The 17,587-nt window shown below is 45.1% G+C and overlaps 1 protein-coding gene across 3 annotated transcripts; it reads right to left on the minus strand.

The window, feature by feature from the left end:
• Nucleotides 1–1,153: 1,153 nt before the first annotated feature.
• LOC112885760 (protein MICRORCHIDIA 7-like) lies at nt 1,154–14,457 on the minus strand. 3 transcript variants are annotated; one of them, XM_025951401.1, is made up of 22 exons: nt 14,223–14,457; nt 13,884–14,184; nt 13,580–13,795; nt 11,950–12,027; nt 11,805–11,839; nt 11,631–11,709; nt 11,282–11,374; nt 11,099–11,183; nt 10,737–10,812; nt 10,267–10,392; nt 9,865–9,963; nt 9,686–9,787; nt 9,262–9,420; nt 9,082–9,177; nt 8,553–8,604; nt 8,368–8,479; nt 8,195–8,265; nt 4,641–5,053; nt 3,858–3,955; nt 2,275–2,350; nt 1,711–1,833; nt 1,154–1,618 (listed from the first exon to the last, which is right to left on the minus strand). In XM_025951401.1, the coding sequence occupies exons 1-22, from the start codon at nt 14,355–14,357 to the stop codon at nt 1,550–1,552; spliced, it is 2,694 nt and encodes an 897-aa protein (XP_025807186.1). In that variant the 5' UTR covers nt 14,358–14,457; the 3' UTR covers nt 1,154–1,549. The 3 variants fall into 3 exon arrangements, with proteins under 3 accessions (XP_025807186.1, XP_025807193.1, XP_025807200.1); XM_025951408.1 differs by lacking the exon at nt 9,262–9,420; XM_025951415.1 differs by lacking the exons at nt 13,580–13,795; nt 13,884–14,184; nt 14,223–14,457 and adding an exon at nt 12,352–12,754.
• Nucleotides 14,458–17,587: the final 3,130 nt, after the last annotated feature.

Consider the following 17,587-nt stretch of genomic DNA (forward strand, 5'->3'; position numbering starts at 1 on the left):
CAGTCTAAAAGAGATGGGAAAGGCAAGGGCAAAGCCAAAGTCGCTGGTAATTTCAGTGGCAAGAGGGTGTCACAAAGAGGTAAATCCTTTAGCAAAGAAGAAGACAAAATTATATGTTCTGCCTTCCTCAATGTGAGCAAAGACCCTATCACTGGTATGTCCCTTTCACTTGTAGATGAACAATCTTGAGTTATATCATTATACTGCTACTTGAATCTATGACCTGTAAATATGTAGGAACAAGTCAATCCAGTGGCGGTTATTATCAAAGGATACATAAATATTTTGTTGAGAACATTGAAGGCCCTTCTACAAGAAGTCAAGTTGCCATTTGTAACAGGTGGCTGCCGTCGCAAAGAAGAAGAATCCATTGAACTCACCTGCAATCCGTGACCTTCCGATGACCTCCGCCTACTCCAAAGCGTCCACGAGACGATCCATGCCTCGCGTGCAAAGATGTGCTGAAATGATTCAACCCATTCGACGGATCTGCAGGAGGTTGCAAGCGGCGTGGGAGAGAGTTCTTGCCGCCGGCGGGAGCCAACTACCAGCGGAATGCATTACGCTATTTGCCTATACTGTTGGAGGCCGCGAAAAATGACTACCGTAGCTATGTCATTCACGATAGGCAAAACGTCTATTTGTCTACTCCGAATGGCTTCTCTTGTTGGAGTCAGCCTATACCGTTTTAAAATAGCTAAAAAGATATATCTCCATATTATTGTTTTTAAAATCAAATATTTCAGAGATCCAGATGGGTGCGCATTTGGTGCATAATTTTTTGATTTTTGTATTATGTTTAAGAAAAATAAGAGCCAATTATTTTTCTTCATTATCAATGTGATTGCACGTGGCATAACCAACTTTTCCCCAACATGAAATTTATGGGTGACAAACGTGTTTTAAAAGCTACCGATTATATATAAAAAAGAGGATAAAGTCAAATTGACACTAGGACTAGCGGTATTTTGGCAAACCTTAACTCCTAGCGTTATTCCCCCCCAATTTTTTCATAAAACAAGGTGCGTTGTGTTTTGATTTTTGAACCTGTCCCTCACCTTTGTGCAGACACTGCAGACATGATCAATTTATCACCACACCTTTATGCTATGGGCCTATGGCGCAATTTTAGTACAGGGACAGCACACAGCAGTCAGCACGACACGCAGAACAGCATATATTACAACAAATTGGACAGCAGTTGCGAAGATGTACAGCAGTACATGAGCCGGGGAGTGGCTAGTCAACTCAGCAAGACCGCAACCACACGCGCCGGGTGAACTCTACCATGAAGGCATGAACCCATTCGTTCGCACCTAGCTAGTAGCACTTGAGCTCTCGTGGTACACTGGTACATACAACACATATATCATATATACATGCACATCTAGCAACAGGGTGTAAAACATATACAGGACATTATTCTGCTACTGCTAACAGCTGCTCCGGCTACAACCATTTCGACATTATTTGTGCTACCATGCTTCACAGAAGAGATGGCATGCCGATACACGCGCGCTACTGCTGCGAAGTTACTTCCTCTGCTCCTTCATCTCTTGTGGCAGTTCTGAGCAGCATCGAGCTTCTCCGTCAGGTCTTGAATGGTGGAGGAGGCATCCTGCAACAGACCATACAGATAAAGAGTGGCTTATAGGCGAGATGCAGAGTGGCTTAATTTCCGCCATTTAATGCACAGTTCCGACAACTAACCCTGAGCTTTTTCTTTAGGTTCTCCTCCTCTCGGTCGCGGTAGTTTCTTTCTTCCGCAAAGAGTTCTATCGTTGCTTCTTGCTCCTTCTTTGCAGTATCAAGTTTTCTCTCCACATCCTCGAGCTGGAAACAGAAACTTCCTCACGTTACTAAAGAGTGCTAGGTGATCTTCAAGCCCTCCCCAAAATACTAGCATCATACTCCATAGCGATATGCAATCGTTAAACAAGATGCAACTCCGGAAACTTGCTAGACAAGCTGGTAGAATCTGGCAATCAGGGATGGTGTAAAGAAATTATAGAGGGGTCTGACAAATTACATTGGATTACGTCCGATAAGCACTTACAATTTTATCTGTTGCTAGGTACCAAAACTTACATCTGTTGTTTTTTTATCTTACAGTACCTCCAAGATTTGTTTAAATGAGTATACCATCAACACGTTAATGCAACACAATAGTATGAATAGACTCAAAGACAACTGGTAATGCACATAAGATACAAGAGAAAGAGATCAGGTGTATACTATCATGAATTGGAACTAACAAATCTTAAAGCTTCTTACCCTCTCGATAAGATACTTATTCTTATCCCGCTCGATCTGCAGTTCCCTTGACAATGATTCCTGCACCATCAAGATTCTACAAAGGAACAGAATTAAAAGGATATGTCATGTTCATGTTCTTGTTAAATGTTAAGCATAGAAGTGTAAATGTGTAATATAATGTATGGGTCAAGGGTAGTTTAGGTACTCTCCAATATGGTCTAGAGTCTTCTCTCATGTAATATATTTGCCCCTTTGGGCCTATCGCAATACAGTTAGATGTTTTACAGTTCACAATCACTTCCCTCATCTACTAATCGTAAATAACTCCTATTTTATCTTTTTTCTCGATTGCACAAGAGAACTGCACGTCGTTGTATTAATAAATAGAAAAGAAACGGTCCAAAATATACACCGACTCCATGGCTTGGGTTAGTTTTATGTACCATGAAGCACTAAAAGTAGTTTCAATATCCTCAAGTATGTATGTGGCGCAGGTTGGGTTGCAATTATTTGTTAATACTTTTGTGTTAATCCGGTCTGCTTTTTCAGAAGCCCGGGGACAATGCACTGCAACATGACAAAGGGTCCATACAAGTTCAGTCCAAACAAAAACACCACCGAGCAAGCTCACCCTGTTCACCCAGCTCCTATTCAGTATTCTAGCACAGCACATCCTATCCTATCCATTCAGGAAAAACAACTCTCCTGTGTATTCAAGAAAAAAAAAAGGAAAAACAACTCACCAGAAACCAAAACCAACAAAGGTTGATTTGACATATTGAGTACGATCCACTGATCAGTTCACACAAAAGACTTACCGAGGGAAAATGAAATTTTAGGCAATTTTTGGTTTAGTTTTGAGAAATATTAGGGTTGAATTTAGGGATTTTTAGAGAAATTTAGATGGTAATGATAGTTTCAATGGTCACTGATCATGTGACGATTTTAACACAGGACATAAATAAAACTATCAAGCGGCATAGGGTAGATTAGGCATAAAACATAAGCTCTCATTCTTTTTTTATTTCATTTGTCATCCTTGAACCCATGCCATCCAACTTTCAAAGCCACTAATATGTATACATCTATAAAGATGGGCCATCGGGAACTATATTATGATATTTTTCTAGAGAAAGCACAATTATGTTAATACATATTATGATATTAATACAAAATTCTAAGGGGCATTTGTGTTCTTACCGCTATTTTGAAGTGTAATTGTGATTTTGCCCTCATTTGTTTAACTTTGTGATTTTACCCTTTACTATTCACAAGTCAATGCGATTTTACCCCTAGTCAATGGTCAAAATAGGGGCAAGTACGCAAAGACCAAGGGCAAAATCGCAATGACTTGTGAAAAACAAAAGGCAAAATCCCAAAGTTAAAAAAATGACGGTAAAACCACAATTACAGTTCAAATCAGGGGCAAGAACACCAAAAAACCAAATTCGAAATAGTAGTCAAAGTTATGTGAATAAGATATGAGAAGTTAACAATGACAAAAAAAGGGATAATCAACCAGTTAATCTTAACCAAGTTAAGGGGAAGGTTTGACTAGATTTTGAGTGAATAAAAGTGATAAAAGCACTTCTAACATCTACCTCTCCTTCAACGATGAATTTTCTTCCTTCAGCTGATTGATAACAGCTTCAGTGTCAATACTAGATTGACCATCTCCATTAGTTGTTACATTTGCTTCCTGGAATGCAGACACCAGAAAGTATGAATAAATGATTGATTTCGTAATTAAGAATAGATCAATGCAATTTGCGCTAACAATGATCTGTTAGGTATTACTATATGCTGGTACTACCATAAACAACTAAAAACTTTCAAATCAAGCAAGCGACATTAATGCATTATTGAAATTAATGGGGACTAAGTTTTCTATTCCTACAAGTCCTGACTTTAATATAGAATATATTTTACTAAACCTGCTTAGTGCTTCCATAGTTTTATCACGAAGTATTTGCTTCCATAGTCTGAACAAGTTTACCATCTTCCGCCTATTGGTCTGCTAGCATAGGGTATCTCGAAAATATTATTAGTTTGTTACATAGGAGGTGGTAAAACTAAGAGCAGAACCAAGACCTCATATTACCTAAAATTGATTATTTTCCATCTTACAGTAAATGACTGTAGAAGAAAATTAGTCCTTATTATTTGTTGCCTTTTATTTTGACTGGTCCTGAGCAAAGCTGTATATAGAGTGTTGTTTCTTTTTTTCCTGGGTACTAGAGCTACTGAATATCAGGCCAGGCACTCTCACAAGTTGTACATGTTAGGAATAGAAAGATAGATTAGCGTGCAAGTGTGCGCCATGGCTTACTTAAGATTGCCAAGGATTGAAGTAAAAGAAGATAACAGTGGGAGAGAAAAACTACCTTTGATTGGTATCTCGCTGCAATCCTCTCACTTCGTTTTACTCCATCGAGCGATGGTGAAAGCAAACTAGTATTCACCTTACGAAAAGATTTTTCAGGTGTCCTTAGGGTAGGGGAAGTTGATCTGGATGGGGTTATTGCAATCTCAGTATCGCCATCACTTGTATTTGACAAACTATGCAAAACTGATCTTTCAGGTCTTATGGTACTTGCAGACATTTCAGCTCTCTGGTGGGTTATCATTCTTGAAGAGAACTCCCTATTAGGAGCCATAGGCTTGGTCATTCCTGGGGATGAGATTCTTGCATCAATATTCTTATTTGTTGTGTCAGAACATGATCTGTCAGCACTTTTGATTCTTTGTAAAGAAATTGACTTCTGGGAACCTTTCTCAAATCGGCGTGAAGACTGTCCTGCATGTACAGTATCATCAGCTTAGCTATCTGTCCCACCTAAGGACAAATGATATGCTTAATCAAACAACAGCCATTGCGTGAACCCCATGATTTAAAAGAAGAAGAGTACAGAGGAGCAAAAAACAACAAAACAAAAGAAAAGGAAATGAGAAGACTATGGGTCTGTTTGGTTATCGAACTAAGTCTAGCCTGGCTGAAATTCTAAACCTGGCTAGCTCAAGCCTGGCTTTGGAGATGCAATGTTGCATGTTTGGTTACATGACTTAGATAAGCTTGGTCTATGCAAGTTTGTATTTGGTTGCTTGGTTTACTGGAGTAGCATCACCTCTTCCTTCTTGCAGTGAGCGGTCACCTCACGATCTCCTCTCCTCCACACACAAGGCAGGTGCTCCCTGCGCAGCTGATTTCCGCGAGCTCCGCCGCCGCCGTGCCGGTGCCGCGCCACAGGAGCAGCGGGCACTAGCTGCGTGTACTCCGCTGGCACGGGCGGCGCGGGCGAGAGCCGCGAGCTCCGCCGGCGCCTGGCGCGCGGAGCCGCGGCGCACCAGATCGGCGGCGGAGGTGTCATGCGCGGCGGCACACCCCTGCATGGGCTGGCAGAGCAGCCACATGCGGACGGGGTAGAGCCCCCCCCCCCCCACCCCGGGGGCGGGGGGGGGGGTGGCGGCGCACCCCACGCGGACCGGCGAAGCAGCCAAGCGAGAAGGAGATGGAAGACGGTGGCGACGGCTTGGCGCGGATCTTCCTCGCGCAGGAGCGCTCGTAAGCTGGCGGCGGCGGAGCTCGGAGGTCAAGCTCGTGTGCGGCTCCACCCCGCACGCCGGCGGCAGAGCGCTTGCATGCGGCTCCCTCCCGCCCGCATGCCGCCGCCGGCGGAGCTCGCGGCTCCCTCCCTGACACCCCCCCCCCGCCGCCGCCGCCGCGCGTGGCTGTTCCGCCGGTCCCCGCGGCGGTGTTGGAGCTGCGGCGTGTCCCTGCGGGCGAGTTCCGCCGCCGCGCCCGAGCCGGACCACCCGCAGGCGAGGGAAGGAGGTGGGCGGTGAAAGCACGGGAGGTGAATCGATACGGGAAGTTAGGGCCTGTTTGGATGAACGGGAAAGAGAAAGAGTTGTGCAAAACTTTTGCTTTTTTTTTTTTTACACTTTTGGATCCAAACACTTCAAAGTGCAAAAGGGCAAATGCTACCGTAATTTTGCTATAATTTTGCTAATTATGGATTAATTAGACTTAATAGATTCGTCTCATCATTTAATCCTCATCTATGTAATTAGTTTTTTAATTAAACTATATTTAATATTTCTAATTAGCGTCCAAACATCTGATGTGACAGGAGCAAAAATTTTACCATTTGCTCTTCTACCATTTGAAGGTGGATCCAAACATGCACTGAGCAGCTGCGGTGAACGGTCATTCCTCGCGTTTCTGCGGAGCCAGGCCAAGAGCCCTTCGCTGCACAGCCGGGGACAGGCCAAGGGCGTTATACAGGCATCCAAATGCGCATCAGGTGGCTATCGGAAGCCTGGTTGGGGGTTAGCCACCCAATCAAACAGCCCCTATTATTCGGTAAATCTAGGAAGTATTGGTCTTTGCCCTGTACATCAGCATGGCAAAGTCATAGATGAATTTGGCCTTCACCGCCTCAAGGTTGGAGCAATGTGATTGGAGATCTGACCATTCCTCACTGTCCAGATACTCCAGGCCATTAGTATAATACTAAGCTTTTGATATTACATTCTCTCCCATGGTAGTGACCTACACATATTGTTTTAGCATTGTGAGCAATTTTTAGGTTCCCATGATATACCAAATCATAACTTGAGATTGATACACCATATACCTGTGGCACTAAATCTCAGTACTCCCCAACTTATAATTATTAGTGGTATCTCGAAGGATGGTAAAAAGGCTCTTGGGTTGTATATTGGATAAAATCATCGGTGTGTAACAGTAAGGTCAAGAAATATCTGGCTGCTACCACATGATGGTCATTCGGCATTCCATTGGTATGAAACCAAGCATGTATTTCATTCTAGGGTTGAACTGGGTTGGGTCGGGTCAGACCCAATTTTAGGGGTGTTTGGTTCTAAAAACCAGAGGGGTTGGGTTCATCCCTCAAAGGAATATTCCCTTGATATCCGAGTCAGTCCCGTCTGCCCCAAACGAAGAATCTGGCTGAACCCACTTGAACAACGTCTCCTCTCCGCCTCCTTTGCTGCATGATCGTGGCCGCGGGCAGCCAGGGCATGGGCGAGCTGTGGTGGGCATGAGTGGAGGGCAAGCTCAGGTGGCCACTGGCAGGAGGGCAAGATCTGGCACTGCGGCCAGGGGCGAAGATAGAGCATAGAGGACCCGAGTGCACACCCCAATATACACATGTAAAAAGAACCTTATCCCTGGTAAAATTTAGATGCTAATCACTGAATCTTTGTTTTTTCCCTGGTGCATGTGCACTCGGCAAGCCCAACGTGATTCTCTTGCCACCTGCTTCTGCTTGCCGAAAAGGTCCACCTCAGCCTCGTCTCCATCACCTTCGTTCCCATTTTTGCATGTTTATGACATAAAGTTGGTTTCTCCATGAAGATTCAGAATGCAGATGACTAAATGATTACACCGTTGAATATGCGTACGGCATGTGAAATGTGGTGAGTGGAAATGATCTATCCAAATGCGAACTAAGCGTAGCTTAGCTGGTAAGGTTTCTTGTGGTGGAACCTGAACGCCAAGGTTCGAGTCCTTAGCGCGGCATGGGTGCTCGCATTTTCCTGGATTTATTCTAGGAATTAACCGGCGTATCCTTTCAGTGATAGACAACGTATCCATCAACAACAAGGCGCCTATGGTGACTTCGTCAATCTCAAGACCTAATGGAGTAGTCTCTCGGAGGTGCTCATAGGGGTAGGGTTATGTACATGTATTCATAGGGATGAGTGTGCGTGCATGTATATGAGCTTCCACATCTGTACCGTGTTTCGCAAAAGAAAAAAAAAGAATTGATCTATCCATATTCCACAATCATATGAATGCTTTTGCCACTTTTCAAACCACTCTGTTTATTAGGTTATGGATTATCTAATGATAAGAACGACACATGGACCTGGACGCACCATCCAAATGCACACAACAGGGACATAAACATACCTCTTTTTCTTGTCCCAGAACTTGTGCTATCACTATCAATATGATAACCGATTCGATGGCGATGATCTGACCTGAAAAACATAATGCATATGAAGATTACAGAAGTTTTTCTACAACATATGATGTGCTAGGTGATCACAAAACGGACATTGACAAATGACAACAAAACAAACCAATATTTCTTCTGCATTCGGTTTAGTCGTGCTTCTAGTCTTGCTAGACAATTTGTGCGCTCAAAGTCCTGCTTGTCATGAGCTGGTTCTACAAAGTTTACTTCTAGTACACCTGCATACAAGAACAATCACTGAAATACGAAATATCGTTTCCCTAAAAGGTGGCCTACAACAGGATTTCATACCTATAATACCACGGCCACCAGATCCAGCAGCAGTCCATACTCTCCAGAAAGGCTAAAAGAAATAAATGTACTTATCATAAATTCTAAAAAAAATAACGTTTTCTTTTAGAGAAAGTATTTTTTCTAAAACGATCATAAGTGTATTCTTGGAACATATGAGCGTTCTTGGAACAAAAGGAATCCAATTAGAACAAGCACCATGTGACAGTCGTTGCACACTAAGAAGAAACAAAAGGGATTAAAAAAAGGTCAACTGTAGCAAAGGCATTAAGCAAGGGAGCATAATGGTGTCCACTCAAGAACGCTCATAAACACATAAAGGAAACACCCTTCCACTAATTAGCTACGAAATTTGTAATCCCCTGTGCATGAAGATGTCATTATGCAAACCAGAAAGGAAACACCCTTGGAGGAGTGAATGCAAGACCACTAAAAAAAGATACTTCGCCTGCTTCTTCTTTCAATTGGATATAAAGCTCAATCTCTTCATTGTGTAAACATCATATATATGGGAATGGTAATAGAATACCTTTATTAGGCGGTTTTTGTGGTAAACGTTAAACCCTTGAATGTCAATATGATGTTTGGCATCTTTAACAAAACCAATTGTCACAGTAGCAGCCATCTGAAAAATTGAGAGACATATTGTTAAATCAATCCTCATACATCTTTATACAAAAAACTATGACACAAAGCTCGTAGTGTTTACATGTGTATCCTTTGGAAATCCGTTGGCCATTGCTGGCTTATAAGTAAGTTGCTTCTTTAGCATCAGATCATTGACAATATTATGGTGTTCAATCTCTATTCCCCGTAAAATCATTCGGAAGTTATCCGGGAGCCAAAGATATAAAATTGATGCATAACTCTGCATGGAAGAAGTAAAATTTAGTGTTTGCAGAACCATAGCACTCATTTTCTTCTTTCGTATAAAAGTTTTCCTGTTTCCTTTTTAACTGTTTGCACAATGCAGTAAAAATGTAAAATGCTGTACAGTGGACCAAATATTCAGTCTAACAGTTGTTGCTAAGGGTCCCTACACCGATTATGAGTTTATGACACACAACTACAGTAATTGTTTCCACATAAATGAAACTGACTGGCACAAATGCACAAGTACATCTGAAACTTACCCTTAGAGAATGTCTATAAGTAAAGAAGTGTTTGGAGTTTGGAAAGTGATTTGCCATCTGGATATTTTTCTGATCTCGATTAACACCTCTAATTTGAATATCCTGCAATTCAAGCATCAACAAGAATTACAGTTATCCACCTTTTGTCAATATGAACTTGTCAACTAGTTGTCACTTACATTTGCGTCAGCATCAAAATCAAGCTCCAACTCTCCTTCATCATCCTCCCACAGATTGTATATAACAATTCGAGTTCCTTGTTCCCCTATGAAGCCAAACTACAAAAAAGCAGCATACAACCATCAACAACATGTATAAATGCTTCCGCTGGAATATGATTGTATAAATTTCATTGCTACAATATTTTTTCTCCAACGATGCTGGAGAGCTGCGTCACATTTCATTAAGAAGATGCACAAAATGTACAAAGGACATGGAAGAGGCTATAAAAGCTTCTCCCCACACGCCCCATTCATTGCAATAATTATTCTCCAAAGAAGAAAACATGACATTGGGAAGACTAAAATAGTTGCAACAGCTACATCTACAACCATCAAATGATCATAAAACATTGGATATACCTCCTGGATAAGTTCTGCTTCAGTGGAATAAGGAGACCATTGTATTATAGTCTCTAAGCTTATACGCCAATCAGTCCATGTTGTGCGCACCTTCCTTTCCCATTCATGTTCCTTTTCATAATCGATCTGCAAGATTTTTGCACAAGCACCACTGCATCAGTGAAAGGTCATTAAACCATGCACATGCGACAGCTCTACTTGCACTCTTCAGTTAAGGGTTGAGTCAGATCTTGAATTAATTTGGAACCTTGAGTTACATATTGTTCAATAAGCAACACAATAACAATCCATCCATATTGTTGTAAATTCAAACTTGATGCTGTCACAATTACCCAGTAGACTATTCATATTAGAAATAAGAAAATCATCTAACTCAAGCATTTCCAAAAGAAGCTGCTGTCAAGGCAACAGCAACTATCATAAACGTAAAGACGAAGCAGGTAACAAAGCAATGGTAAAATCGAGCTTACCATAGGAACAATGATATCTTCTTTGTTGGTGCTTCTCAGGAAGGTGTATGATAGCATCCCAATGCTTTGTGTAGGCCTTTTATGCAAATAAAAGGAAGGGGGGAAATGTCGTTATCAGCTTTACAAGGAAAATAAATCAAGATATCATATCAAGAACATAACTGAAGCGAAATTCAGTCATACTTGTTATGAAAACTTCAATGGTAAACCTAGCATGCTCGATCTAAGTAATCTAGTCAAAGTTAACAATATTTTACTGCAGTTACTTCAAATCGACATAGGCCAGGGTCGCATGTGGGTATGGTAACACAAACTTAGTGATAAGATACACTTCTGTCATATTTCAAGGTAATGAATACAACCTTGTTCCTTCAGTGCCACGACTACGTGAAAACACTAAGACATCAGCACCAAGTCTCATTGTACTTGTCTTAAAACCATTTCCATCTGAAAGGAGCAGAGTAAGCAAACTGAATCTATGCTGTGATCAACAGACCAAAATGCAGATTCAAACAATCATATTTTATTCCTCCCTCCAAACTTACATTGTCCAATGGTATTCTTAACTTTGCTCTTTGCAGAATAACCCAAGGACATGCAATGCCGCATCTTATCTGGGTTCATTCCCCCACCATCGTCTATCAACAATTTAAAATAAAAGTAATATATCAGGTAAAAGATAGACAATTATAGGCAACATCATCGCTACATTAATAATCTTTAGGTATGAATCTTTAGTGAAGCACATTTTGAATTGAATGCGACAGAAAGACATATGGTTTATTAAATGAAAAGATGTTTTTGCTACCTAGACTATTTGTGCGCATCCAAAACCTTATCAAATCAGATCATATAATCGTCAATTCAACCGTGCAAGATGAGATAGCTTCAGACCTTCAACGAGAAGCATCCGAGTTCCATCCTTCTTATTTTCTATCATGTCAATGTTCACAAATGTAGCTCCATTCATGACCTTGCAGAGAAACATGCACCAAGTAAGCACACAAGGATCGACTAATTAACACCTTAAACAAGAACAGATCCCCATTTCCTGTCAAGTATACATACTTCATCAAGAGAGTTATCCAGAAGCTCGGCAAAAGCTGCGAATCAGCCAGGGCATCATAATTTAGCAGTAATAACAAACAATGTTAGATGAAAAAATTGCCTCCTGCTTGGGCATGCATTTCAAGAGAGGTGAAATGGCAAGTACCTCCTAGAGCCCACTTGTGGCTTGTCGCGTTGGAATGTAGAAACTTGGGATGCACACGGACATGCTCCATTCCAGAATCTGATCATAGAAAATTACAGAACAAATGAAAAGTCATGCACGCAGGTCATATAATTTACAAAAGATAAAAGAGCCTCCACGCCAAGTTTCAAATCAGAGCGTGTCATGATAAACTACGTGCATGCTTAGAAGAATATCCAAGAAAGAACAGACAAGCACGTTCCTTTTTATAAAGTTATTTTTCTGGAAAAGAAATCGGCATGCAGTGCAGTAGCAGAGCTCCAACTACATTTAACTTCTCTCCGCCACCCTGCTCTGCAGCTCCTCTACTGTGCAGATAACGCTGGGAGCTTATTAGCGGAAGAAAGAACGGACGATTATTACCAGAATGCTGCGCCGCCTCCACGGCAAGCAGGTGCGGATTGCCGTCGTAGTCGCCGGCCTTCCAGAACTGCTTCGTCACGGTCCTCTCCGGCGGCGGTGCCGGGAGCAACATCCCCTGCGGGAGGGGCTCCAGGAAGCCGGCTGGGACCGCAGAAGCCGCGGCCAAGATCCTCGCCTTCTTCTCCTCTCGATCCCCGCCCCTGCCTCGTCCCGCCGCAAGCCGCGGCCTCTTCCCGCCCCCGCCGCCGGGGTCGTCGGAGTCGGTGTCGCTGCTGCTCACATCGATCACCACCTCCTGTGCTCCATCACCGCCAACTCCCCCTCCTTCTCCTCCGGTCACTCCGGCCGGCGTCGCCGCGACGCGCCGGTGGGTGGGACCGGGCTCCACGGCGGTGGGGTCCATGGCCGCGAGTGCCAGAACAATGGGCTGCTAGCTCTGCGAGGCCGCGCAGCTCGCTCGCTGTTTAGGGGCAGGCGGGCAGCTCTATCATGGCGAGCAAGGAGCGTAAAGACCAAAAAGGTACCTGGAAAGGAGGGCCTGACGGGACAGCGCCCTGGGATGCCACGTGGGCGCATGCACGACATGGCCCCACCCGACTGAGATGATAAGTAAGGCCCATTTGAATTAGTGACTAAACTTTAGTCCTATAGTTTAACACTTTAACACCGATTAGAGCAATTTCAAATAATAAAGATTTTAAAAAAAAATATCCGCCAATAACTTCTCTAGCTGACGTAGGTAGCTATCCTCCATTCTGTATTTCTCGCTAGCTAAATATTTTAGAATATATGCAAGATATAGAAAAGCATATATGCAAGATATAGAAAAAAGTTGTTGAAAAGTAAAAAAATAATTTTTATATAGAAAGCTCTCTAACATTCTCCCTTCCGTATTTTTTATTAGTTAAAAATTCTAAAATGAACGTAAAATATAAAAAAGCTGTTGGAGGATGAAAATATATAGAAGATAATTTTTATGCAGAAAGCAGAGAGTGAAATTTAGAAAAACTTTGAAGATACTTTTACATCTTACATAGACTAATCTTACATGGACTAAGGTCCTGGAAGCCTATGTAGATTTTGAAATCTTGGGAGTTTGGATTCTTGAATTCTAGAATCAGATTTTGTGAAACAAAATTCATACATTTTTGCATGCTCTTGGTTTTTCTTCTCCATTCATTTTTCTTATCCATTTCACATCCTTATCTTTTCTCCCTTGTCCCCTCGCCTCCAGGTTGCCGTCGTGCGGCCGGCCGGCGTGCTCGCCGCAGGGCCGCGCGCGGTGAAGCCAGCAATCGCCGGCCCTCCCGGCCACATCCGCGGCCTCGCGCTCCGGCGGTCATCCCCCGCTGCCGCCGCGCTCTCATGCTCCCGGCTGCGCTCTCGGCCTTGATATGCGTTGCGTGCCCGATCGACAGCATGAGGTTCATCGGAATCGCAGCCTCTGCGGATCGATTTGTGAATCACTCATAGTTTATTTCAGTTCAGATTTCATAGTGAGACCGAAGCAATGTTCTACGTTGGAAGCGTACCTTGGATCTGCTTGAGGACGGCGTCCTCGGGGACGTGCACCAGCTCGCGCGCCTGCCGGTCTTCCCCTCCCACAGCGCTAGCAGCTCGTTGTGCGACAGCGTGTTGGCCGGCAGCCTGATGTGCAGCGTCTTGTTCTCGCCGCGCGGGCCAGCACCGTGTAGGCCGCAATGTCCGCCTCGTCCACGAACACCAACCTGGCGTCGCCGTCGCCGAGGACGACGGCGGCCTTCTCCTGCTGCCGACGCGCGCTCCCTCGGCCGGCCGCGGAGAGGAGCGGCGGGGCCGTGCCTGCCGCCGGGCCTCCTGACCGGCCGCGCCGGGGAGCGGCGGCGCTGGGCCGGCTGCGGCGAGAAGCGGCGGGGTCGTGCCTCGGGGCCGGCTGCTGCGGGGAGCGGCGGCGCCGGGCTGGCTGCGCGCGCCCCGGGCCGGCCGCGGCGGGGAGCGTCGGCGCCGGCCGGCTGCCCGCGCCTCATGGCCGGTTGCGGCGAGAAGCAGCGGGGTCGTGCCTCGGGGCCGGCCGCGGCGGGAAGCGGCCGGGAGCAGGCGAGCTGCGGCGCCAGGCCGGCCGTCTTGCGGTAGGACAGGAGGGAGACGAGGGCAAATCGATGTAATTCCTTGGAAGGACGAGGGTAAAACTGTAATTTTGGCATTCAATAGCTGGTGAAAGCTAGTCCCCTCCGGCTTCCAGGATTTTGAAAATCCGAGAATAATCCTTCGGAGAATCTGGTCTATTTGGAAGCCACCTGCCTTTTGAATTTCGGATTCTCAAAATCCGGTGGCTTCCAAACGGGGCATAAATAAGACCTAATAGTAAAACTAATATTATAAGTCACGGCGAATCTATTGATGCTAATTAGTTCATGATTAATATATGTTTACTGTAGCACAATATTATCAAATCATGATCTAATTTGGCTTAATGGATTCATCTCGTGAATTAGTTTTCATTTATGCAATTGGTTTGTAATTAGCCTACATTTAATATTCCTAATCGGTGTCCAAACATCCGATGTGACGACACTAAAATTTTTATCCGCGGGATCCAAACGGCACCTAATTTTTATCGCTTGAGCTCCTCCGCTCACTTCCCGTGTGTTGTTGTTTGTTGTTTGGGCCAAAGATCTGTTAGTCAAGCCCAGATCAAGAGCTTGTTTGGAGCAAAGAATTTCTAAAAAAACTTCACATTATGATGACGTCACCAAGTGTTTGGAACAGAGGAATAGAGCTCGCCGTTCCTCTGGAAAGGTTTCCGCCGCTTTGCAAAATGCAGGAAAAGAAACATCCAGTCCGAGCTCAATTTTTCGCTGAAGCCCGATGCAAGTGAAACGAGGAGAGAGTGAACGAAGGATTAGCACTAGTGCGGCGAGTCGGAACAAGCAATTGGATCAAGCCGTTGATGCTGGTGCCGCCAAGTCGCCGCTCTGCTTGAGCTGTGCCGCCCCCCTAGCAGCCCACTGGTGGCTCTCCCCATCTCGCTGCCCAGCTGTTGGTGTTTCGGATCGCCGACTAGTAAACTTGTACTTGTGCGTTTGGTTCGGATGGTGTGCAAGGGAGACACAATGGTTTATACTGGTTCAGGAGGAACATCCCTATGTCCAGTTAGAGTTGCTCGTGTTATTACATTGGTTTGCAGTAGGGGTTGCAAATGGTCGACAGAGGGAACGGGCTCCCAAGTCTCTGGTGACAAAGTGTCGTGCGAGTGCGTGAGTGTTGAGAGTTCGGAGTCAAGAAATCAGTGTCCCCCTTGTGGAGGTCCTCCCCTTCCCTTTTATAAGCCAAGGGGTAGGGGTCGGATACACAAGAGAGAGAGAAAGAGAGAGAAGAACCAGAAAAAAGGAGGTCGTCGGGATCCTGCTACTCTACTTCCCTGCGCGTCGGCCCCACTGGCCCTATAGATGACAATGGGGGTGTCCCTGCGCCGCCCCCTGGCGCGATGTGCGATGTGCGCTCCAATAGGATGGGCGGTGCAGGCCCCCGACGTGTCTGGTGGGCGACGTGCGCTCCGACAAGACAGGCGACGTGAGCCCCCGGCGCGTCTTGCGGCCTATGCCCCAGCGTGGCGGGTGATGGGGCTCGCCGCAATGGCCTGTCACCTCTGAGGGTCACATCAAGGCGTGCCCTCACCTGTCCTTATGCTAGAGGTTTGACCTCTAACGCTGAAACGAACCGGATTTCCGAATCGAGGAATCCGACTCCCTGTATCATTGTGATAGTCCCTGAATCAAGCGCTATCACATATAGAACTCATTTCAGGCATAATATCATAGTCATACTTCGCATGAGGTCAAACACGGGTTTAATTGTTACATAAATCCAGAGGATTTGTAGTACGGAATTCATTACAAGCCTCTCGGCTAGAGCGAACAAGCAAAAAAGGGAAAACGGTATCTAGGCCTCCGGCCGTCCTTCATCTTCTGGAACCTCCTCCACAAGCAACTCGAGCGTAGCACGGGCCTCAGTCGTACCAACCGTCGTCGTTGGGGTCGAACTCCGGGTCAGATCCTGCATCGTACCAGGCTATCCCCAAGATATAGGATAGGTTCACGTCGCCATCCGAGTGTAACCTTTATCGCGGACTATACTAGGGGTATAACAAAATTCAAGGGATAAAGCTGGGGTTTCCTATGTGTGCAACAACATATATATAAGTACACATATCTTCTTCCATTCTCGACTCGGGCCCTTCCGGCATTCCGGACTCCCGGTCAACGCATACCTTCCAAAACCACCAAGTCGATGTGAGAACTCCCTCTCCTCGCATCTCAGCTGCCCCCTGGTAGGAAATCATTCTAGAGGGAGGTAGAAATCACGAGCAGCACTAACTAATAAGAGCAACAAAAGAGTAGGGACGTCCATGACCGAGGACGCGGCTATATGCATAGATTTCACCCTGCAGGGGTTGTACACCTGGACCCACTCGAATCAACACCAGTCGGAGTCAGCCGACTAATGGACGAAACACCGGTCTACTGAAATAGGACTAGGAGCCACGGCACCATTCGGCTTTCCCGGGTCTTGGGCGCATCCTCCCACAAGAGGTCACCCCGGGACTGTGAAGCCTCCCATGCGTCTCGAGGAACGTGAGGTCAGCACCCCCTTCCCCTGCACCGATACTCGATCCTCCTACCGGCTTGGTAACACACTTGCTAGCCCCGGACCGGGCCCACCCTCATAATGGGTTGCGCTTATCATATTCCCATAAGTCATAGTTACTCTCACCCAGTCCTTATCTGCCGAAGAGGGTATCTTCGTCATATGCGTCTCCACCACAGTGGTCCGCGATTGCACCCTTGATGGGTGCCTCCAACACCTCAACCTTATAACTAAAAAGTTGTACCCACCACAGGTACTCCGTAGGGTGTGCCAAGATACACACCCAAGCCCTCGATCCATGATCGAGTTAGGTTTGCCCACTCCCGGCTAAAGCCCTAAACACCAACTCCTGAATAGTATATCTCCACACACACCAAGACTATCCATCCATTCTCACATATACACATTCAAGGTACGGCAAGGTATTTCATATATTAATCAAGTGTGATAGGATTTCAAGGAGTATGGGTACATAAAATAGGCTATGCAGGTTCATCTCGATAGAATTACACAAATAGCGATAGCACATCTAGCAAGCAATGCCTAGTAGGTATTCAGATCATAGATGGGCATGAACCTGGCGTCTCTTTGAAGTTCTCCTGAGCTTCCG

This window comes from Panicum hallii, chromosome 1 (genome assembly GCF_002211085.1).
Source record: "Panicum hallii strain FIL2 chromosome 1, PHallii_v3.1, whole genome shotgun sequence".
NCBI classification, from domain to species: domain Eukaryota; kingdom Viridiplantae; phylum Streptophyta; class Magnoliopsida; order Poales; family Poaceae; genus Panicum; species Panicum hallii.